This window comes from Rhipicephalus sanguineus, chromosome 2, assembly GCF_013339695.2.
Source record: "Rhipicephalus sanguineus isolate Rsan-2018 chromosome 2, BIME_Rsan_1.4, whole genome shotgun sequence".
In the NCBI taxonomy this organism is placed as follows: Eukaryota; Metazoa; Arthropoda; class Arachnida; order Ixodida; family Ixodidae; genus Rhipicephalus; species Rhipicephalus sanguineus.
This window is the reverse complement of record NC_051177.1, coordinates 15,540,552-15,564,164: the sequence shown is the minus strand read 5'-3', so window position 1 is coordinate 15,564,164 and position 23,613 is coordinate 15,540,552. Positions and strand designations below refer to the sequence as shown.

The 23,613-nt window shown below is 48.5% G+C and overlaps 1 protein-coding gene across 1 annotated transcript in view; it reads left to right on the top strand.

The window, feature by feature from the left end:
- Positions 1-847: 847 nt before the first annotated feature.
- LOC119382450 (uncharacterized) overlaps positions 848-23,613 on the top strand; it is a 37,363-nt gene continuing 14,597 nt past the window's right edge. The window contains exons 1-3 of the mRNA XM_037650155.2: positions 848-1,201; positions 8,674-8,735; positions 19,069-19,173. Of these exons, the coding sequence (XP_037506083.1) occupies positions 928-1,201; positions 8,674-8,735; positions 19,069-19,173 (441 nt within the window). The 5' untranslated portion in view covers positions 848-927. The remainder of the gene's footprint in view (positions 1,202-8,673; positions 8,736-19,068; positions 19,174-23,613) is intronic.

Here is a 23,613-nt window from a genome sequence, read left to right as displayed (position 1 = left end):
GGTCTCTGTTTCTAATCTTGTGTCTCTCATATTGCCCATAAGCAGGGATTTTGCAGTGGTAAACACCGGCGTACACTGAATGCTCCGCCCCTCCACAGGTTTCACGTTAGTGGAGCTGAAACACCCGTCCCTACATGCTTCGCCCCTCCCCGTTTTTTTTATTATGTATTTATTTGCACCTATCTCGATTTTTCGCTCACAACCAACGACGACGGCGACAGCGACGCCGACACCGGAATTTCTGCGGAAAGAGCTTTCTAACGCTATCGCGTTAGGATATCGATTGGACTTCGATTGCGTGAATACATTGTAATGTATGAACAGAATCCGCTCGTGTCGTAATATCCGAGCCTACACGCGTCCATGCACACACATGAACGCACGCACGTGCAATGTGCAGAGAATGAATGTCGGCAGTCTCGGCTCGAGTGAGTATACGATAATGTATGCAGTAACATGCGTCTATTTTGATTCCATTATTTTGCCAAGCGTCTCCAGCTTACGATCCTACTCCGTGAACTCGCTTCAAGCACGCCGGAAAACGACGTAATCTTCCAAGTATACACACAGCCGCAAACGAGCGTTCCACAGCCAGCTCGTGCGCGGCGGCAGGGGAAGGTCGACGCATTATCAACGCCGCGCATCTCGCGAGAGTGAGGAGGCGAGAGAGATCATTTGCCCCAACCGGCGCGATGGAGGATGGAGGGAAGCACTCGTTCCTCGGCGCCGCGAGACCTTCAGACTCGCTGCAGGACTGCAGCGTCACCCAGAGCGTTAACCAATCTCCCAGCCCCCTCTCTCTGCTTGTGTTGACGTCGCCGCATCAACTGCCTCATTGAATCTTGGAGTGGTGAGCGCATAGCCGCAGAAGAAAGGAACACGCACGTCCGAGAAGAGCGTGCCTTCAGAAGGGGCCTGCTTTGAGACATGTTCGCATACGCGCGACGCGGTACCATGCTCTGGTTTTCGCTGGCCCTGCTGGCGTGCGGCGTCGTGCCTCCTCAGCCGTCAGAGGCTGCCAGCCTGGCGGACCGCATCTTCTCCGGTTTCCTGAGCTTCGGCCGCGGCTTCTCCAACGCCACTCAGGGGTTTGTGGTGCGCGTGCGAGGCCTCGTGACCCGAGTCGCCGGCTCGTCCGCAACGGCTGGCAGCAGCAAAGGTGCCGCCGTCAGGGACATTGACATCTTCGCCAGCGTGTGCAGTTGAGTGCGCTTCTATTCATTGCCGCCGCCAGTGCGGCCACGACTAGTACCTCTTCGCGACCCTTTACCTTGGTATTGTGTTTCTATAAGACGTATTGCTGGGTAAAATGATGTAGCCTCAAGGGAGATTTCGGTATTATACCGTGGTATAATGTGGTCTAAGCGTTACGATGAGGTTCCGTGCATAGGCGTAGCCTGTGGCAGGAACCATATGTGGTTTCGGAGGGTTTGAACCCCAACTGGCTATAACAGATATGTTGTGCAAATGACCATTGGCGTGGCCAGAGGTGGTTGGAACCCTCCGAAACCTTCGCCATTTGCGCGCACACACACACACACACATACACACACACACACACACACACACACACACACACCTATATATATATATATATATATATATATATATATATATATATATATATATATATATATATATATATATATATATATATATATATATGTATATATGCATATTTAAAGGAAAGCGGCGCACAAAAAGACGGAGACAAAGAAGAGAACCACACACAGCGCTTATCAAGAGAAGCAGACGACGAAGAGGTGCTAACGAATAAAAGTATGGCATCTGAGCCTTGGAGCGTCTACCACATCTAACGTCGCACACATAGAGGCAATATTCCCGCCTAGGCGTCGGCCACGAGCCCTTAAGCTCTGGCGGGAAACTGAGAAGTGCAGTGTCCCAGCGCGTTCGGTTCGAGGCTGCGTCCCCGTCTGGAACACCACAACTTTTTATTGCGCAAATAGCCGCGTGTCCGCCTCTCTTCGCTATTCTAAAACCGTCTTTATACGAGCAGAATTAGGGAGTACTGCAACAGTGAATAAGTCGCCAAGCTATTCAGAACATCTTAAGAAAAAACTGCGCAGCAGGACGAGACACCAAGAAAGAACTGACGAAAACGAGCGCAGTTTATTGAAAACCGTGTCAACCTTAAAAAGCCGCAGCAAAGGTGATGTGTCAGAAACAACGAAAAAACACGTCAATCCGCGTAACCAATAGACAACACCGGTCAAAGATTCCAAATTGACGATCACTGCCGCCTAGTTAATGATAACACGTGGACCGCAGATAATCGAACTCCTTGTCGGACAAACTGATAGAGGGAGCGCTGACACATCTTTCACCCTTTCCTCTGATGTGGAAGGCCTCTATTATCTTGCGGCCCATGTATCTACTACCCCTGGACACTACTTTCGCGTCATTAAAAACTGGTTCACACCCACACTGTCCGCAATGCGCGGACAAATGCAAGCCCGGGGTACAGGAAAATGACCGCTCGTGCTCTCTTAGTCTGACGTTGATGCATCTACCGCTTTCTCCTAAACAATGCCTACCTTGCATGGTACATATTAAATGCGAAGCATTTCATAGCGAACTTGTGCGACTTTGAGCGTATCTATCTATCTAGCCGCCTACGACTTTGTGCTCTCCTGGTCGCTTGGTTAATCGAATGTATACCAAAATTGGTATGGCGTAACATGACTGTATGACGAACATAAATGACAAGTCATAACATGAAAATAATGACACGCATGTCATGTACAACATGATTTACATGCCGCGCTCATGGTGAGCTGGCGGCCGTTTCGCTAGCTTGATATAGGGCTGACGCGCTGGAGTTTTGAGTACTGTGGCGGAGCCTGGTGGCGTGCGCCGAAGTTGCTTGGGTAGTCAAAAATGGACGCTGACCGGCGAGTTACGCAGTTCTCAGTTGCTTTGAGCGTTTTACTTAATTTTGCGCCTAGTTTTCAGGCTCAAAAAGAGCTTAAAACGTACGCAGGAACTTGTCCGCTGTGCCTGCAGAGTCTGACATGTTTGAAGAGCGATCCCTGCTTCAACAAACCGTGCCGAAAGCAGGTGGTCCAGGCGACGGTTCTGAGCAGCGCGCGGTCCCGAAGCGCGGTCGCCGCCGTTATTGTTGCGTGGTTAATTGCCTCGAAAGTGGGGGTAAGGATCCTGATGTGCGGTTTTACTGGTTCCCCTGAAAGCCGTACGAAGTGGAGTGACGGAACCCCTGGATACGTGCCGTCCGACGCGTGAAGTGAGTACGCGAGCAAAACGTGGTTTGCAACGCAACGTGCTGATTACTTTTCGTACGCGCGTGCACGCGTTTATATATGTATATATTCCCTGTGTGCAGTCCAGACGGCACGCCGTGGCTGCCGACGGCGATCACGAGGATATGCAGCCGGCATTTCGTGGGAAACGAGAAAAACGATGCCATGAGTCACCCTGCGTATGTGCCTACGATTTTTCCGGCAGCTTACAGCCTGCTGCTTCCAGCGGCCGGCTGTAAACATTGCGCGCCGTCGCTTCTCGACCGCCACCGCACGCTGACAGAATTTGACGAATTCCCTAGAAGCAAATGTTGAAAATTACGACCGTGCATGGGGAAAAAGTGTGTTTGCGACTGAATGCGGCAGAAAACGGCACACGGCGCGAATGCGCTCATTCGGGCCGCCGACGGCTAGCCTTCGTCACTGGACCTTTCTTGATTCCGTTTTGTCGTGTAATGCAAATCATTACGGCTTTCTTAACAGCAATCTTTTCGTTTATGCACTGTCGTTAATCGCGCGAGCATGCCTGAGTTCAACGTCGTATGAGATTCGCTGCACTTGCGAGTTGCAGTGCGCCGAAATGGTTCCTTCAATCTCCTGCACGTCATAAACATACTTTACGTTGACGAGCTTCTTGCGTTTACGCAGATTGCTTGGCCTGAAGAGCTCAGCCACGCCAGAAATTGGCCGAGATCCAAAGCGCAGCACAACCGAAAGCGGCGGCTCCATTGCGCATCTGAGCTTAGTGCTGCATGCGGCCGCCAGTCTGACTACTCGAAACCAAAGAACTTATCGTAGGGGGCGCTTTTTAGCACCGTTTTCGCAGCGCCGCCTGGGCAGCCAGTCAGGCCTATACACTAAAATTGGTATCTTGCGACGTGACTGTGTGGCGAACATAAATGACACGAGTTAACATGAAAATCATGACATGCATGTCATGTACAGCATGACTTACATGCCACGCTCATGGTGCGCTGGCGGCCGTTTCGTTAGCTTGATCTACCCCGAAATTGGTATTGCGTGACGTGACTCTGTAACGAACATAAAAACACGAGTTAACATGAAAATGATGACACGCATGTCATGTACAGCATGACTTACGTGCCACGCTCATGGTGCGCTGGCGGCCGTTTCGCTAGCTTGATATACACCAAAATTGGTATCTTCCGACATGACTGTATGACGAACATAAATGACACGAGTTGACATGAAAATCATGACGCGCATGTCATGTACAGCATGACTTACGTGCCACGCTCATGGGGCGCTGGCGGCTGTTTCGCTAGCTTGATATACACCAAAATTGGTATCTTCCGACATGACTGTGTGACGAACATAAATAACACGAGTTGACATAAAAATCATGACACGCATGTCATGCACAGCATGACTTACGTGCCACGCTCATGGGGCGCTGGCGGCCGTTTCGCTAGCTTGATATACACCAAAATTGGTATCTTCCGACATGACTGTATGACGAACATAAATAACACGAGTTGGCATGAAAATCATGACACGCATGTCATGTACAGCATGACTTACGTGCCACGCTCATGGTGCGCTGGCGGCCGTTTCGCTAGCTTGATATACACCAAAATTGGTATCTTCCGACGTGACTGTGTGACGAACATAAATAAGACGAGTTGACATAAAAATCATGACACGCATGTCATGTACAGCATGACTTACGTGCCACGCTCATGGGGCGCTGGCGGCCGTTTCGCTAGCTTGATCTACCCCGAAAGTAGTATTGCGCGACGTTACTGTGTGACGAACATAAATAATAGGAGTTAACATGAAAACCATGACACGCATTTTCCTCAATGACATACAAGACGATGTATGCAGCTCTTTGCTGGCTGCTTCGCATTACATCGATTCCCACAATGCGTGGGATCTGCCGGCTTTTTTTATTCTTACGCCGTACATGACATTCATTGCTCTGCTTCCTGCTATCGCGTTCCATCCTATGGTTAACTAAACTGCAGACCTTCGAAAGCTCTGCGCTCGTTTTCGTCAGTTCTTTCTTGGTGTCTCGTCCTGCTGCGCAGTTTTTTCTTAAGATGTTCCCGTACCAACTCGCCCAACTTTCAACCCTTGCTATTCAGAACAGTTGGAGCTATGTCGGAATAAATAGTCGAAACACGCGGCCAACCGGTCGCCTAGCCCCCTCAGAAGCGAAACTTTAGCGAAGCTTAAAGCATCTAAAGCCATAAACATATAGTCAAACACCACCGTCTCGCGGGACGCAAGGTAGCCCGCTGACTTACATTTTGCTAGAATGTCGCTAGGGGACGCTCCAGTACCTCCTTCATCTAGATGAATTGAGGAGATACACACGAGTTAAAGGACGGACATGCCGAATGGCTCGTAATGTGCACATTAAACTCGTGGGTCTGAAACCTAGAAGAATACAGAGAATGTTGCCGCTCATTCGTTGGGAAGACATTGAGCTTAGGATGCATAACTCAGTGGAGACCTAAGCCAAAAATCGCCAAAAATTCGCCATGTCGCCATTGTTAATTTTAGGTTGCCACGGGCCTCTCAAGTTCGCCAATTTGGCGAAAAGTAGTCACCATTGGCAACCCTGGTGTTCAGCCACCGTTTATGCATGTCCGTGCATGTGTTTGTATGTGTGCGTGGTGCCCCAGCTATCTCTAGCCAGAGTTTCAAAATATACCGACGCGACTCTACCGAGTGCACGTTGTTGACTATTTCATAGAATAAGTCACACTATTTCTTCTGTTCTGTTTAATTGCTTAATTAGGCAAGATTAATTAACTAACTTTTAGAGCACTGAAGCTGGGAACAAATTCCAATGAGAAAGTTGTAGATCGCTTTGCAAAACGTCCGATAAGACAGTTTCTAACTTTCTATCAAGTATTAGTGTTTTTGTGCTTACTTCGGAAGCCCGCGAAATACAAAAAAAACATGGCTGATCCCTCTGTCATAGGAATCGGCATAACACGAAAGTGAAACGTTTCTTCACAGACGTAGTTGAGCGTTTGTTGTGCATTGTTTCACCCCAAGCGTGAAGGAATGAATGCTACAATATCAAATTGTAATGAAACGCGAAGAACGGCAAGCCGCTCGAAACTTGCAATGCGCTGCTCAAGCAGAAAGGACGCGCGGAACGAACATACGCAGGATGAGCGCGAACTGTCACAGTTGTAATTTATTTCTGTGTGAGCAGTGCGCTCCTTTCGCAAAAGCGGCCGCTGCAGTGAGCGAGGTGACCTTCGTGCTCTCGACGGAAACTTGCAGGCAGAGCGCAAGACGTACAACCACCGAGATCACGAGATAAGCGCCCGCACGAGCGACCACGCCCTGTCGAGGCGCGCGCTAATCCGCGTGGGGGACGGCTTTTAAAGCGCGCTCTTCGAGCCCTTCGCGCCATCTCGATAGTGATAACAAAAACAGGCCGTACCGCCGATCTCTGAGTACCGCCACCGGCAAATGGTGTACATAAATAGCTCGCCGTTAACATAGCAGAGAACATGCCGTCTGTGGCGGAGTCGTTTCGCGCAGCGCGCTGGCGATCGAGAGGTCGTAAGTTCGACTCCCGGTGGCGGAACTTTTTCTTGTAGTTTTTTCTTTGCCATATATTAGTCTTTATATTTTACAACGTCATATCCGTGACGGAAATGCGTCAGCGGAGCCGTGGTGGACCCGGGCATAAAACACTTTCGTGTTAAAATAGGCGCGGCTAACAATCCTAGGTTTAAATGCGCATATATACCCAATAAAGTGGACGAGAGGATGTTCAGTGGTAGAGCATCGCACGCGTTATTCGAAGGTCGCAGGTTCGGTACCTTTCGTTCACTTTACTTTCTTCACATTTACATCATAATTACTACAAACAACATACCCTAAACTATCCTTGGATTTCTTGTCTGTTAGTTCTAATTAACGTTGTGTCTAGCAAAGAAAAACTAGCCCTTAAAAATTGCTCTTCTTTCGTTCAGAAACATAGCACGTGGCATGCGTGTCGTGACTGCAGTGCTCCTATAATGTTCGCGTATACAAGCGATATATATCCTGGCGGCTCATAACAGCGATAAGCAGACCCAGGGGTTATCGCCTCAAGCAACAGGTTCGTCATCGCACAGCCGCCACCATCGTCACTGCCCTGTCAGCGGCAACACACCCGGCATAATGTTGCGGTCGTTTGCACGCGGAACGTTAGGGATCATTGCAATCACGGCGCAGATAAGCGCGCACGCGGGCATGTCACGTGGTATATTTGTTTTGTATTTCGCGGGCATCTGTAATAAGCAGAAAACACTAATTCCTAAAAGATAGAAAGTTAGAAACTGCCTAATCGGACGTTTTGCAAACCGATCTACAACTTTCACATTGGAATAGCTGGTCGACGGAGGAGGATGCCTCTGGAGATAGGCAGTCGCCACTTTTGTGCCAAACAAAAATGGATAAGTACTGCGTGTCTGGCGCGTAAAAGGGCTGAGGATGCGAGTATAACGCTTGGCTTCTGGGTATCAACGTATAATTGTGCGCTGTAGACTGAGCTTGTGCACGTGCTCTTCTACCAGACGCTTTCCTATACAACACGACTGTTTAGCGATGTTGACCGCCTTGCTAAGTTTCATCTTTGCTGGCTGATCTTCATACTCTGCGGTTTAATGTGACTGACTGAACAATGAGGACTGCAGCGAGTGCTTGTGCGCGTGCTTTTCAGTTTTCTTGTCTCATGCACCTTTAAGTGGTTTGCGTCCTTTTGCCGTTTCCAGCACAAGATATCCGACTGGGCTGAGCTCAGCCTGGTTTAATGGTCTCACCGTGCGGCGGAACAAAACTTATTTTCTTTAAAGGATTTTTTTGTTTCGGAAACGGAGTGTTGCCACAGCGAGAAGCACGAAATAACTTTACTGCTCACGGCTTACGCCGAGAATGCGGCCAACCACGCCATACGCAGGTGCGCATATTAGGGTGTTGTGTCACGAGAGCATGACATGCGAAAGAGAAGGCGATGCGGATAACGCTTTCCACTTTTAAAGCTTAAGCGTCTTCACCTAGGAAGGTTTTCTTTCGGAGAAATACTCGTAGCGATTTCCTCGTAGCGGGTGCATGGCACTTTTCATTTTCGCGAGTGTTTGAGGTGACTTTAAAGTTGAGAGAAATTTCATGGGATTTTTTTTTATGTCTGTGACCTCCATTATATGGAACGTAGTCGCCGGCGCGATCTGAAGGCGTGAACACCATGTATTAGGAAATCAACGTGCAAGTCGGTTTGGCTCAAAGTAAGTGCAATAAAGATCACGATATTTTGTACCAGAATACTCAAACACGTGTCATATTTATTGACATGAAATTATAAATACTGTTACGTGTCTGTACATTCAAGTTACTAATAAGAAACTATTTCCGTGTGTTCCAGGTCTCAGCGGTACAAATCGCCGTTCCCTGATCAAGTGTTTAGATGAAAACAACGAAAATCTGGTGAGTATCAAAAGGCAAACGAAGGCACATTACCTCGATTACTGAGAACCTGGGGAACCTTCTTTTTTTCAAAATGAGCCATATTCAGAATCTGAAACTTGGCTAAATTTTACGGTAGCACGAAACACGTGTACACATATTTTTTTTTACATTAAAACATTTCAAATCAGACGATGGAGGCGAAAATGCTTGAGGCATTGTAATTAGGTTTAGGTGCACGTTAAAGAACCCCAGGTGGTCTAAGTATCCGGAGCCCTCCACGACGGCGTCTCTCATAATCATATATCGTGGTTTTGGGACGTAAAACCCGAACAACTATTTTACCATTTCTAATCAGAACTAGACAAATGCCGATTTAAACGCCCAGTCGAAAAAGTAATTTCCAATTAAAAATGAGTTAGATCCTAGACCTGTTTGAATCTAAGTGATCCTCTTTTAACCAATCTGCGTGCTCCGCAAACACCTTGTGACCAAAACCGCCAGCATAGTCGCTTCCAATCTGTTTCGTGTTTGACCAGTTAGCTTGCTATCGTGTTTTTGTTCAAAGGCGGGGTATGTAAAATGATTACAGCTTAGATGAATACGTTCAGGTCCGTTCGAAGAAGAACAAAAAGCCGAGGACACCAAAGCACTTCTCAGAAGTAATAGTGAATGCATTATAATTTCCAACTGAACGCCCGAGCCAGCGAGCAACAGCTGCCTGCTGTGCCGCATGCCACCGACGTTCTGCACGACGACAAGACCGAGAAAGCAGCACGTACCGGACACCGAGTGGGTCAATGTGAGAGAAGGGGGGATCCGCGCGCAATAGCACTATGTTGCTTGCACCGAAATTTCAATTGTCATGCCCGGCGTGACGAAAGTGGCGACGTCAAAATTTTGGTCCAAGTTACATAGTGTGATAAAGCGTTAATCCCGATCTTCGGGCCTCGGCGTTTTTACGGCGATGCTGTATATGCCATGTCCGTCCGCAAAAACAGCAGAAAGGGCACACTCCACCGCTAGTCCGCTAAAAACGAAGGGAACACGCGGGCGATCGTGCACGAAGGGCCACGTGCAGGCGGCAAGCCAGACAAGGCGGCGCATGCCGCGAAATGGTAAATTAGGGGGAAAATCCCCACCATATCCACGAAGTGAATGATGATTGAGGAGCTGGCTCGGAGATAATCGGGTAAACCGTGGATGCTCCGTACAATTCCTCTACTGTCATATAAAGACGCGACACGTTGTTATAGTAGCAATTGTGGTCAGGTTGTTGTCGAACCACAAGCGGTCGCAGACCTTGCAGGTGTGGCCGAACGTGTGGTCGAGGAAATCGCGCTTGAAGCGCGCGTCGGCGCCACCAACTTCAGGTAGCGACCGCTTTCGGCGCTTGGCCGCTGCATCCCGAGCCCGTAGCTCTTCGAGGTTCTCTTGCCGCCGCTTCCGCGCTGCTCCGGCTTCGCGAGCTTGTATCTCGGGGTCGGCGCGACGCTGACGTCTCTCTGCGGCCTCGCGAGCTCTCACCGCAGGGTCTTGGCGGCGAGTCCGCGCTGCTGCTGCATTGCGAGGCCTTCGCTCTGCCGCCTTGTCTTCTTCGTTCATGTTATCAGTATCGAAGCGCACTGACTGACGACTGTCGAAAGAGAGAGGAAGTGCGCAGTTGTGGCCCTCTAGCGGTCTCCTATCAAACTAGAGAACGCGCCGGAGTGGAGCGAGCGCCGCATGCTACAGTTGCTTATGCTATATGTGGTTTTGCCTGCGTTAATATCATCATCATCAAGGCGCTCGAAGAACAAGAGGAAGAATACTTATCTTCCGCACGAGCGTGCGCTGAGCCAAGCTAGCGGGAGCAATGAGAACTAGCGGCTACTACGGCGACGGACAAGCCCCGAGCATAAGGAGAAAGCTCCTAAAAGACGCATGCTGCTCAAATGACTCCTCCAGATCGTAAACGAAACGCTAAGCGCATGCTGCAAGCCAGAGAGGACGACGCGTTGTGCGGCAAGAAGACGCATGTTGCTCAGATAGAAAACTTTAGAAACGCGAAATTCAATAGGGTCTTTCTCAACAGACATTTCGGCAAAATGATGTAAGACTTTAAGGTTCATAGTTTAAAGCAGCGCAAAAGACAGAAGCCCAAGAAAGAGAAGACCACAGGGCAAGGCGCGCTGTCCTGTGGTCTGCTTCCGTCTTTTGCGCTGCTCTAAGCTATGTGAGACACTTGGGATTTAGTTGCTGATCGGCTGTGGTTCGAAATCCTGTGTCACCTCTGTGCCGTGTGCTAAACAGCTCCGTCGGTCATCCACCGTCGCAGGGTGCAATGGCTCCTCAACTTCATTTGATATTTATTCTGTTTTTATTTTAAACATTGATTTTCTCTCTAGCGATTACGGAGGCGAAGTGAGAGCATAAGCGAGAGTGAAGAAGGGGCACAGCCGCGATGCCCTCTCCCCTCACTCGCTGCGGGGAAGTGTTCCCCTTTCCCTGCTCATCTTCGTGGAAGCGCGCGTATTATACGTGATGTGGCGTTCGAACCAGTGGGAATTTAGGCATCATTTTGCGAGAACAGACACCGGCTTTTTCGCTTATTTGAAGCTAAGTACACAATACGTGCTGCAACAAAGAACGCACTCTTTTCTAAGGGCGCGCCTGAGCAGAAAAGAACGCACAATAATGTGCTCCAACGAACGAAAAATGAACAAAGAGTGCGAGAGAGCAAAATACGCATGCCCGAAAGCGCGGCATGGTGTTCCCATTTGGATGTTTCGTGCGCAGGGCCCTGTCGAGCTTCGTCGGTGTAAAGAAAATAGGCGACTCTTCTAATCCCTCAGAGGATGACGCCCGGGAAAGAACATTTCTGGGGCTCACTTTGTTGCAAAGCATTGCGAAATTATCTAAACTTTTTCCTGCAGCCAAGACATGCCCGGAGTAAAATATTTGGATTAGAATTAGCCAAATGCTAATGTTACAAAAGTGCCGATTCTAACATTTACGCCTGAATACCAGCTATGGAAAATTACCTACATTTAAGCTAGAACGTATGTTTCAATTGTTTTGGTGGAATTACTGGAAAATAATTGTTGTACCAATTCGGACGCTGCCCGAGCTCAAGACATTCCCGACTAAGGACGCCTCTCCTGAGCTCTCTTCTCAAATAAAGACGTTCATTCTATCTCTCGGCCATATTGCCAGTGGCAAAGAAACATTTAACGGTTTGCATCGTGCTGCCTTACAAGATCACGCAAACACAACGCTTCAAGAGCCGTTTATGCACGACACCTGGCAAATGCATTCCAGCAAGCGTTATGAAAAAAATAACGAAAAGGCGTGTTGCATAGAGAGTATCGGCATGCCAAGTGAGGCATCCGTTGCCGAGCAAGTAGAAGTATGCTGTATACGTCAAAATGAAGTGCGGCTTGAGAGAAAGGTTGAGACGCAAACCACGGCAAGAATTCCTTCACTCACGCAGAGGACGCTGACGCTGATCATATACCGTAGTGATCATATTCACTACCGTAGTGAGATATTCGGCGCCAACGCACTTTTGACACGTTAGTGCGGCATGTGTAAACAGGAAATACATAAATGGTGGCGTGTAATTAGATGCGTGTCAAGGCGTGTCTCCTGTTTATTCAGCGACACTACCTTTGAAAACATCCGCGCGGCTTCTTGAAAAATAAAAGAGATAAAAGGAGATCAGCAGGGCTGTTTGGGACACCTCTAAGTTCATATTACTTTGGTGAAGTGTGATAAGACAAGAAAAAAATAGCGATCGAGTTGCTGTATAAAGTCATACTCTTAAAAAATAGTGGTAATTGCTAACCTTTATGCAGCGAATGCTTGTCACAACATTTACCACCCATGTAGTAATGCAGGTAGTAACTGCCAAGTTACTATAGTAACCTTACTACCATCACACTTGCTACTTACATTTAATACCTACGGGGATGTAGATAGTAACATTGCTACCATGATAGTCACTACGCCAGGGTAGAGGGGCGGGGGTTCAAACCCTTAACCGAAATACTATTGAACTTCAATTTTGCATATATATATATATATATATATATATATATATATATATATATATATATATATATATATATATATATACGCGCACTACAAACGAACGCACGAACATACATAAAGTATGAATTTCCCAAATTGATAACCGCCCGTTTGTAGCACGAAGCGACAAGGAAATCCATACGTATTTATTTATCAGAAAGAAAGCTTCGTAGTTGCCGAAAAATGCTACGAACGGGTTTGTCAATTTCCCTTTCTTAACCCTTCCGCCACCTTGCGGCAATCCACAGAACGGATTTGCAACAATACGTAATAGATGCTCGAACATCCCCTCCCCCCTCCTCCCGAGTAAAATTACCACCGGCATCGCGCTGCCGCTGGAAATTGGCACTCATCAGCGACGAGCTGGGCGACCAGCTTTGGGCTGTCCGGCGAGCCGAAGATGCCACCCAGGACCAAGGACTTCGAGCCGACACCTGAGGCACCTCCACCGTCATCATTATCGAGGGATGGTGGGACGGGACAGGTGTTAATCCCCTCTTTCCCCCGTCTCGCCCGAAGGAAAACTGCCGGACCAGTAAGAAAGATAGTTGATCCCTCCCTCCGTCATAGGAATCGGAATAACACGAAAGTAAAGCGTGCCCTTAGAGAAGTAACTGAATGCTTACTGTACATTGATATAAGAGAGTTTGCACAATGTATATTGATGTCTGGCAGCTATAGCGCCGTTTAACGTGGATGCACCCACTTTGATGATTAGTGGTACATCTCCATCCCGACGACTAACGTCCATGTTAAATGATTAAACAAACCCTTGCGGTAGCTGTAGTAGTTAACGGTGAAAGCGTAATCAGAGAACGAGGTGTGATAGCCAGAAGAGCGTCGCTTATTGGACGCAGAACCTGGTCGCCATCCCGCGGCATGTCAAAATGTGATTAAACACTACGGCCGGACTAGAGGGAAACGCAAAGCGCGTCGTGCCGCCCCGGTAGCCCGGCCGCGATTTTCCTCGGGGCGAGCGCGTGAGCGGGGAACGCGGTGTTACAGCCAGGTGAGGCAGGAGCGCGTCGCAAAGCTATTTTTGGTGTGTATTAGCGTGATGCTATGAGCGAGGCCGACGCTTTTAGGACGCTTGGACTAAGATCGTCACCTCGCGGTGTGTTAAGACATTGACAAAATTGAACTTCTATTGAAAACACGCCGAATTGGACGGACGTGTAACGCGTTGCCATATGCGCGTTGCAGTTTCTAATTGCGGAGGCCACAGTAATGATGAATTACTTTGCTTTACCGCTCCCAGAGGGCAACACCACCCCGCCGACCGGAAAAGTGGTAGATATAAAAGGCGCGTTTGTAATGACTTCAGGGTCTGTTACCGTGGCGCAGTGGATAGCGTGCCCGGCATCTGTTGTTGCGGACCGAGCGGTCATGAGTTCGATGCCCGTTGATGGAACTGTTTTTCTTTGTCATCTGATCGTGTAAATTTTTTCGACGTCATTTCCGTGACGGAAATACGTCACTGAAGTCTTGGTGGACCCCGGCATAAAACACTTTCGTGTTAAAAAAAAGAAAAAAAAAACTTGGAGTGTGCTTGACCTTCGCCTTCAAGAGTAGAACGCGATAGCGTAATCGGGCCCCGTGCGCATCACCTTCTCAATTGCTGGCCGTTTCTCGGTGGACGCATCAGCCGTGCCACAAGGAAGCGAACACATGTGCGTGTAACATTGGCCGTTTTAAACTATCCTAGAATGCCTACTGCAAGTACAGTTGCGAAGTGCCCACTACGCCATAATTCTTCCTTGTGCAAATCAGTAGGGGTGTGCGAATATCAAATTTTTCGAATACGAATCGAATACGAATCGAATACGAATATCAATCTTCGAATATCGAATCGAATATCGAACACCAAACGAAAAATGCCTCCACAGTAACAATAATTTATTTAACATGTAGCTATTTGAAAAAAAAAAAAAAACATTAACAGCCTGACTGGCAACACAACATACACTGCTATGGTACTCGCATTATTTTCGCGCCGGTTGCAAATAAGGATGCTCTGTTCGGGTGAGCTGCCGAGACGGGACCGGTCTGAAACATCTTTTTCGTAAGGCACCCTATTGCGGTCATTATGTGTTGAAACATAACCGCGGTACAAAATCTCTATACAGTCGAACGCCGCTATACCAAACGCTTCTACTGCGAAATAGCCTGCATGTACAACAAATCATGTCATGTGACCTGGCCGCATTCCTACATCTCCTATATGCGTTCTGAATGCCACTACAGCGAAGACCAGACCAGTGAATTTGCCTGTTTAACGAAGCAATTCATACGTTTCGAATCGCTGATTTGTTGTTTTATAACGAAAACGCTTAGCCGCGCACACGTAGCGCGGAGCTGCCAAAAGAAACGGACCATAGGGGCTAAAAGGGCATTTTGGCCTAAAGCTTTAAGAACTACAAAAATAAAGAAGGGCAAATAAAAATTGTTTAATAATATCAGTCATATGGTCCCTGCTTTGTGGTGCGGCGTTGTGGTTTTTGCGTGAAATGTATCTATCTCTCCACATTCCCTGATTAGGCGCTGCAGCACTCCGTCAACGTAGGTGCCTTCAGGCTGGTGGTGGTTGCGCATTCAGTAATTCACACTACTGTGCAGAAGAGAATTGCTGACTTTGAAGGTGGTCATCTGCTTTAATGCGGCCATTAAAGCGAGCGATCCATATAAGGAAGTGATGTGTATAAAGAAGAATTACTGTGGTCCCACTCGATTCTTTATACTGGTGTTTCAATGTATTTCAGAATCGGCGTCCTAATTTTAGTCATTCTGCAAAGCAGCATCGATATGTTTCTCGAATCCTGACGCCAAATAACCTACAGAAGTGGCCCATATATATGATCATATGAGATATGGGAAGGGTGCTCTTTTAAATGGCAGCTTTAGCTGATTTGTTGTGAAAAATCGCACCCCTCTCCCCGCTCCAACCTTCTTCACTGCCGCGGCCCTTGCGTGATTAAATTTCGTGACTCCGGCAGTGGAATTTCGTTCCACTTCACCACTTTAACTTTTTTAGGCTCACCAATTCAAATCTGGTCTCGATGTTCACAACGATCCATTCTTTTATCCGAAAGAAAACCAAAACACAGCAATAAACAAAGCCAGAAGTGCGTTCGAAGCCCGCAAGTACGAAGACTAGGCAAATCCGTGTACTACCCATCATTCCCATGGTGGCTGAACGATCGCAGAGCCAGAGTCCCCTCTAGTTAATTTTAGGAAACTTTGTGTATACTATTCCGAGGTGCATCACGTGTGTTTGTTTACACTGGTAATTTTAAAATGTCCGTGGCTTACTTTTTACAGCGAAAGCTGTTATCAGATCACAACAAGGCCCGTTTTTGGCGCCGTAGTTGTCCGCCGCCGCCGCCGCCGGTGTCCGTAACCACTATCGCTCGAAATAATAAAAAAAGGAAATAAGAAAAAAAAAACACCCGGGATGGAACGAAGTTCGAACCTGGGCCCTCCGCGTGTGAGCCCAGTGTTTTACCTCAGACCCATGCCGGTACTTGAGAATGCTTTGCAAAATGACCCTTTATAGGTTTGATGTCGGGAAGGAACCACATTAACATATGTAATGTAGTGTGGTAGAAGAGTAAAATAACAACCAGGTGTCACACAACGCGAATTGCGCAACGAGAGCGTTGTTGAATGCTTTCAACCCATTACAAAGGGATCTGCCATTAATTCTTCACCGTCATCAGCCACAGAGTCAACAAAGTGAACATAATGCCTTACAGGTATTTAGCGAGTACCACGGTTCTCCGCAGAATGACGAAAAATTACATAGTGGCTGCTTCCCTTCTTCACAAAAATTATGATGCTTTATAGCGTAGTGGGTTCCTGGCAAGTGCACTTCTATTGGTTGCCAAGGAAGCCCATAAGGCTCCCATGATCCATTTCATCAAGGTCTCAATAAAGTTCATTCCCTCTCTCTCATTTTTTCTCTCGTTAACGTATGTTATAAAGCGCGGTGGGAGAGTTCAATAACGACCGCGTGCAGGGGCGTAGCCAGGGGGGGTTCAACCCCCCCCCCCGAAATTTTTCAGTTTTGCTTTCGTATACATACACGCGCACATACAAACGCACGCACGAACATACCTAACGTATGGTTGAACCCCCCACCCCCCGACAAAAATTTCTGGCTACGCCCCTGACCGGGCGTCACACAATGCAAATTACGTAACTACACTCTTAATCAGGTCCCGCTTAAAGTGCTAGATATAGCCAGGAAACTGGACATTTTTCGTCTAGTTTCCTGGATACAGCCAGCATTTAGCCAGGACCTGATTAAGAGTGTAGTGGGCCTTTTAAAGCTTCCAACCCATTACAAAGGGATCAGCCATAATTCTTCAATGTCATCAACCGTCGCATCAACAAAGTGCACACGATGCCTTACAGATGGTACCTCGCTTCTCCGCAGAATGACGAATAATGTCGTGGTGGGTGCTTCCCAACTTCACAAAAATTATGATTTGTGGCGTAGTGTGTACGTTGCTAGTGTACTTGTATTAATAGCCACAAGAGAGTTTATAACGGGCTCTAGAAATGCCACTCTTCCAGCTTTCGCTGTGACTGTGCTGCGCTATCCGCGCAGGCCTGGCATTTTTAGATGCGAAGTATCTTAAGGCGGAGCTCAATCCGGTGGTGGTGGTGGTGGTGGCGGTGTGCGGCGTGACCACCCTTACTGCCCATGCGCATACCCTCTCCACACACTTCCTCTCCACTCACCCTCTCCCCTTCCTCTCTCCCCTTTCCCTCTCCCCTTCACCCTCTCCCATACACCTCTCTCGTGCCCCTTTCCACTCTTCCTCTGAAACGCGGGCTAGACATGCCGAAATTCTCTCCTGCGCAACGCCGCGATGAGCTCGAGCGCATGCGCGTCCCCTCCCCTTCTCTCTCCTCTCCTACGCTGCCCCCCTCTCGCCCGCCTGTCGACCGCGTTCCCCGCTCGCCCTGTGAGAATTAACGGCCAGGCTAGATAGAAGATACGACGCGCGTAGCGTCCCTCTTCGCGTTCCACGACGCGAGGTCGGTAGGATGCCCAACAAACGCCAACGGAACGCGATCGTGCAAGTGCTCCGGCTTCGCATCGCCTCATGGTCCCCTTTAGCGGGAGATGGTGTAATTTTTTGTTCTCCTCGCGGTAGCCTCGTTGGTGACACAACGGAGCACACCTTTTGAACCATTTTAGCAAGGTGAAACTTGTGACGTACAAAAAAGACGCGGACAAAGAAAGTGATGACAGGACACTTTCTTTGTCCGTGTTTTTTTTTTTTTTTGCGCGCCACAAGTTTCACCGTGTGTCACCACCAACAAGCCCGTTCTTAGGTCCTTTCATCTTAGCAACACGTTTTCGGCACGATTCAGAACATGCGAGCTGGCTGCCGCGCTAGCGAAATGTCACGCACAAGCCGTTGCAGTCTCGCAGAGTGTCGTCTGCTGCGGCGACCTAAACATGGCGGCTTGTGGTAGTTCGCGTGAAGGGCGCTTAGGGCGCCCTTTTACGAAAATGGTCTATTTTAGCTTGAGGAATATGTACCATTTAGATCCAAATGATGTTTTATTTTAGTGACCTGAATTAACGGCTTCATGTGCCACTGCCAAGCGCCGTCTTGATTTTCTTCTCTTGAGGTCTCGCGCTCTCCAGTTTTGTTCGCCGCCCAAAGGAGGGCGCTGCAGGGTCTTGGGCCAGCGTATACAGTAATGCTACCCTTACAGCAGTTTTACTGTATATGCTACCCGTAGGGAGCATATACAGTAACTCTGTTGGGACAACGCGAGCGCAAGAGTTCGAGAGTGGCTTGTGTTTTGCGCATGCGCCCTGGCGGCTCGCAAATTTCTTGGGTCCCCAATTCCAAAACTCTATAGTGTTTCGCCGGAGTTTGGATGTGCGCCTCCGACTTGTACTTTGACATACATGACGCAGGACGTGGTCGACGGTGCTCGCGCGATTATCTCTTGAGTTTTGTACGTCCTGTGTTTTCACCGCAAAGTTTGCGTTGAAGCTATAGGCCGCACTAAGGTCACTCTGATCGCTGCAGCGAGCTCGTGAGGCTCGCTGCAGCCATTATGCGCGGTGCTCGTGCCTGAGCACAGCGCAACAAGTTTCTAGCTGCCCTTGAGGCGAAACTGTGACTTTTGCTATAGTAGTAAAACGTTAGCGACACGTAATAAATCTGACGTGGAAGTAGAAAATGCTGTACCTACGAGCCTTTTACTGCCTTTTTTTTTAAAATAGTATACCTCTTTGTTCTCTGGCGGTGTGCAGCTGAAACCGGACTGGCAGAATTGTATTGGTTCTGCAAAAGTTGAAGTGCTGACTGTGGAAGATCTCTACCACTGGGCTTGTTCCAGGCTCTCTTCAGCAACAGAGGTATGGCTTCCAGAATGTCGAGAATGCGCATTAACGTGAGAGCACTCTCTGTGGTTGTGTGACGCTTGCATGTGTGCAATGCCGTGCTTCACTCGAATGAGTGGCTCATAATAAATAAATACTTCTGGCTTCAGGAGAAACAACACGGGCATGGAAGAAATATTAAAAGTGCATTCAACACAGCCGTTGACTTATATTGCGAGAGTGTGATGGCATAGAGCCTTCGCTTGTCCGGAACCGCAGCACATTCTTATGTATTTTTTTAATGGCACCTATATATCTCGCACTAATCAACTTTTTGTTGAGCACAGTGGCATAGGCAGAATTTTTTTTTTTTGGGGGGGGGGGGGGGAGGAGCACCCTTTGATCCGACATGGGGTCCAGGCAGGTAAGTGTGGTCGAGTGTCATTTTGTGCTCTTTCTCATCGGAGAAAAAAAAATTCGGGGGGGGGGGGGGCACGGGCCTGGTGTGCCACCCCCTAACTACGCCACTGGTGCAGCACCCGTGCTGTGTGTCTCCTCAAGCGCTGTCCCGTTTTTGCGCTGTTTAGGTCTTTTTCACCCGCATTCTGTGATAAACACCATATTGGACTTCTGGAGGAGCTCTTAAATCAATATTAAAAAGTGCAAAGTTTTTGCGCCATTTACCATCGTCGCATGTGTCCGGCAGTCATTCTCATGCAAATGAACTTCGCGGTTTGGCGGCACGAACTCCTTGAGATATAACCACCAACGTTTTTTTTACATCAAGTTTCTGTGAAAGCCGATGTCCGCAAGCATATCGAGTGTGGTGACATAATTCCCATATGATTGAAAGGTGCCTGAAATGACGTATAGATCCTCAGCCTATACTTGCTTACCGCTGCCCTACTGAAGTTTTATTTACGCAGATGTTCGGCGGACACTACGCGCACGCGAATTCATCGCCTATCCATGACATAATACGCGCAGCATCATTGCGCATTCTAGGTGTTACGACATTCAGGAGCATAAATTATTGGCCGATGTATATTCGCAATCGATAACCGATGAAAAAAACTCGGAGGACGCTGGAGCTTCGCCTTCAAGAGTAGAACGCGACAGCGTAATCGGACCCCGTGCGCATCGCCTTCTCAATTGCCAGCCTAGCTTCGGTTCTTGGTGCATGCCCCAACCGTGCGGTAAGGAAACGAACGACTGTGCGCGTAACATTGGCCGCTTCAAACTATCCTTGAATGCCTACTGCAAGTACAGTTGCTATGTGCCCACTACGCCATAATTCTTCCTTTTGAAAATTGGCCATGTACCCACTTCGCGGCCGTAAGGTACCACGCGCACCATCGCAGCCGCACATTTTGTAATCGGTGGACAGCTTTAAACCACCCACTCGTTACACAATCCACAAGTTGTGACGCCTGGCGCGACTCTGCGCTTCTGCCACGCAATATTACACGCGTTGAGAAGACTTCTTCCACTACACGAGATTCATGTAGTGTTTCTTTCCAAAGCAGTTTCAAGCAATATCATGGCTCTGCGGCTCGATTTTTCGGTCACGGACAAGACGATGATTTTTCGCTCATAACCAACGACGCCGACACCATCGCCGACACCGACACCGGAACTTCTGCGAAACGAGCTCTTTAACGCTATCGCGTTAAAAACGGGCTACATTGCCCGGTATGATGCCATGTCAGGAAGCATGGCACCCTTTTCTTCGGCTCTTTAATTGTTTCAGTGACAAGGTTCCTTAAGTGAAAACAAAGGCGCGCGTCACTGTATATTCTTATAAAATAGAACCACGCAGAAGCCAGGAATACTGTATTGAGCGCACACATTTTAATTGCCGTGTTATATGAAAATAATTTTGACGAATATAAACGATGATTCGAATGGGGTCTAACGATGACGAGTCTCCCGTAGCGGTGAAATGCTTCTGCATTCAGAATAATAAATAGCTGTGTGTCACACGGAAAGGGAGAGCTAATATGAACAAGTTATTGCGGGCGCCGAGATACAGTGACACCTCGGTGATACGAATCTCACGGGACCACCAAAAATATTCCTATCATCCAAAATTCGTATAAGCAGAAAGCACGGCAAATTAGCATGCGATAAAAGAAAGGTGGAGTACATTTTCATTTATTGTTTTTCAAGGCCGCAGCAACGTCGGGAAGAACCCTGAATGATTGTCAGTTAAGTTTTTAGATGTCGGAAATCATACCAGCACTCGTAAATATACGGCCCGTACGCGCGTATTTAATGAATGGACCAGTTGCATTGTGACCCGCGACGGCAGTAGCCCCTTCCAAATTTTAGTATGCTTTTCTGCATTACACCAGAGTACTGCAGCGAAAGTAATGAAAGAAGCGCTTTGACGCGATGGATCAAGGCCACAAAATTACAGAACCATGGTCCTGTGTTATGATTTTGTTATTGCGGAGGTGTTGGGGATGCTTTTTGGAAGATTTACGGCCATGCCCGCACAAGTGCGACCGCAAAGGTCGCGCATGTTGACCTTGTGAGGCCCGACTCCTTCGCCAAGACCGTCCTCGCCTTCTTTCGTTGCTCCTTCACCTTTCATAGGATGTCTGACGCACGAGGCAGGCACGTGTAAACACAGTGCAACGACAGCACCCCGCGTCGACGCGTTAGAAAAAAAAAAGCATGGCGCTAATGTCCTCTGTAATCTAAACGCGAAGGCACACGGAGGCACATTAAAGCCTCACAGATTCGCGCACACAATCTCGGAGGCCGCGACGCGTCTCTGAAGGTTTATACTGACCGTAAAAAAAGTGTTTTTCTTACACCGTGAATCTGACGAGTTGGCGGTGCGGCGCGCATGCCCACGCTTGCGTTCCCGCGCTCGCACGTGCTTGGCGCGTCTTCCGCGACAGCACGGACAGCACCTCTTCGTACCTGGGTGGTAGCGTACGTTCGTATCAAATGTCGCTGGGTGAAAATCGGTTCGCAACAACCGTACTCCATTATATTGCAGGCCAATGGACCTTGGCCGGTGTATGCAACGAGACCGACACGTACAGTGGCCATGGAAGAACTGATGTTTATTGCTTGCGCACCGGAAGTGCTCGAGCGCGTTGCCAGACTGGGTGGCGTACATAGACGGTCTTAGCGGTAATCGATACATCCTCTTTTCTTTAAAATTACGAGCTGATTACACAGTATGTCCTTCATAAGGTGCAAGAGGAGACTTGTTAATTCTGGTAGCCCAATCGGTGGGGAGATCTTCTGATTCTTGATGAACGCCGCGGGGATGTATTATCACGGTGTTTATAGCAGTCTCTGCTGAACCTCTTGGGGCCTGCACAGCTGGCTTCTCGGTGGTTTGTTGGCTGGACGACGCTCTAGGCTCATCTTCCCCCGACACTCCTGCCTGTCTAGGAGGTGCGGGAGGAAGGCATTCTTCGGCAGCCCTTGGTCCCACCATGGGCGATGATTCTGTAGGTGCTTCTAGTTGTCTGGGGCGCGCACATAGTTCTCTTGCTGCTGCTGTTGGTCTTGCGGTCACTAAGGGAAGGCCAATGCTCATGAATGCTCGTTTTGCATCGGTTGCTCCCTGCAGTCCTGACTGACTCCCCTTCCCCGCGTTACTAAGTCCAGTAGGATGAAGCTGCTGTGGTGCTGAGTTGCTAGAGTATTTTGTTTTCCGTAAGTCTTGGCGGTTCCTTCTGAATTCGCTTCCATCCTCTGTTAGCACCCTGTACGATCTGGGGGCCACAAGGTCCAAAACCTTAGCTTTCGTGCCCCATTTGTTTCCAGACCAAATACGAACAGTGTCTCCGGGGTGGAGCGGCGGGAGATGCTGTCCTGTGTTCATATTTTGCTTGTGTTTTCGAGGGTTTAATAGCTGCCGTGGTGAATTCAAGCAAAGGTCTGGGAGTGGTGTTCTGCTGTTGCGGCCCATTAGATACTGGGATGGTGAGACACCGTCTTCCAGTGGGGCTGCACGGTAGTTAAGGAGGCCAAGCCAAAACTCCTCCTTTGACCCTGGCTTCTTGAGGAGCCTCTTTATGATTTGTACCCCTTTTTCCGCGAGTCCATTAGATTTCGGATAATAGGGGCTAGAGATGATGTGCTCAAAGTCAAACATCACTGCAAAGTTTTTAAATTCCTTGGCTGTAAACTGGGGACCGCCATCAGTGCAGAGCTCATGTGGAATGCCATAGCGTGCGAATACCCGCGAGAGTTTATTGATGACTTCACTTGTCGTGGTCCCATGCAACTCCTCAACCTCCGGATAGTTAGAGTATGCATCGTACACGACTAGGTAATGATTGCCAGCATATTCGCACAAGTCCGCTCCTACCCTGTACCAGGGTTGATTTGGTGTGTCTCGTAACAGCAGGGGCTCAGCGGGTTTGTATGCATGTATTTGGCAGGTCTCACACTGTTCCACCATTTGTCTTATGTCAGCTGCCATCCTCGGCCAGTACATGAGAGTGC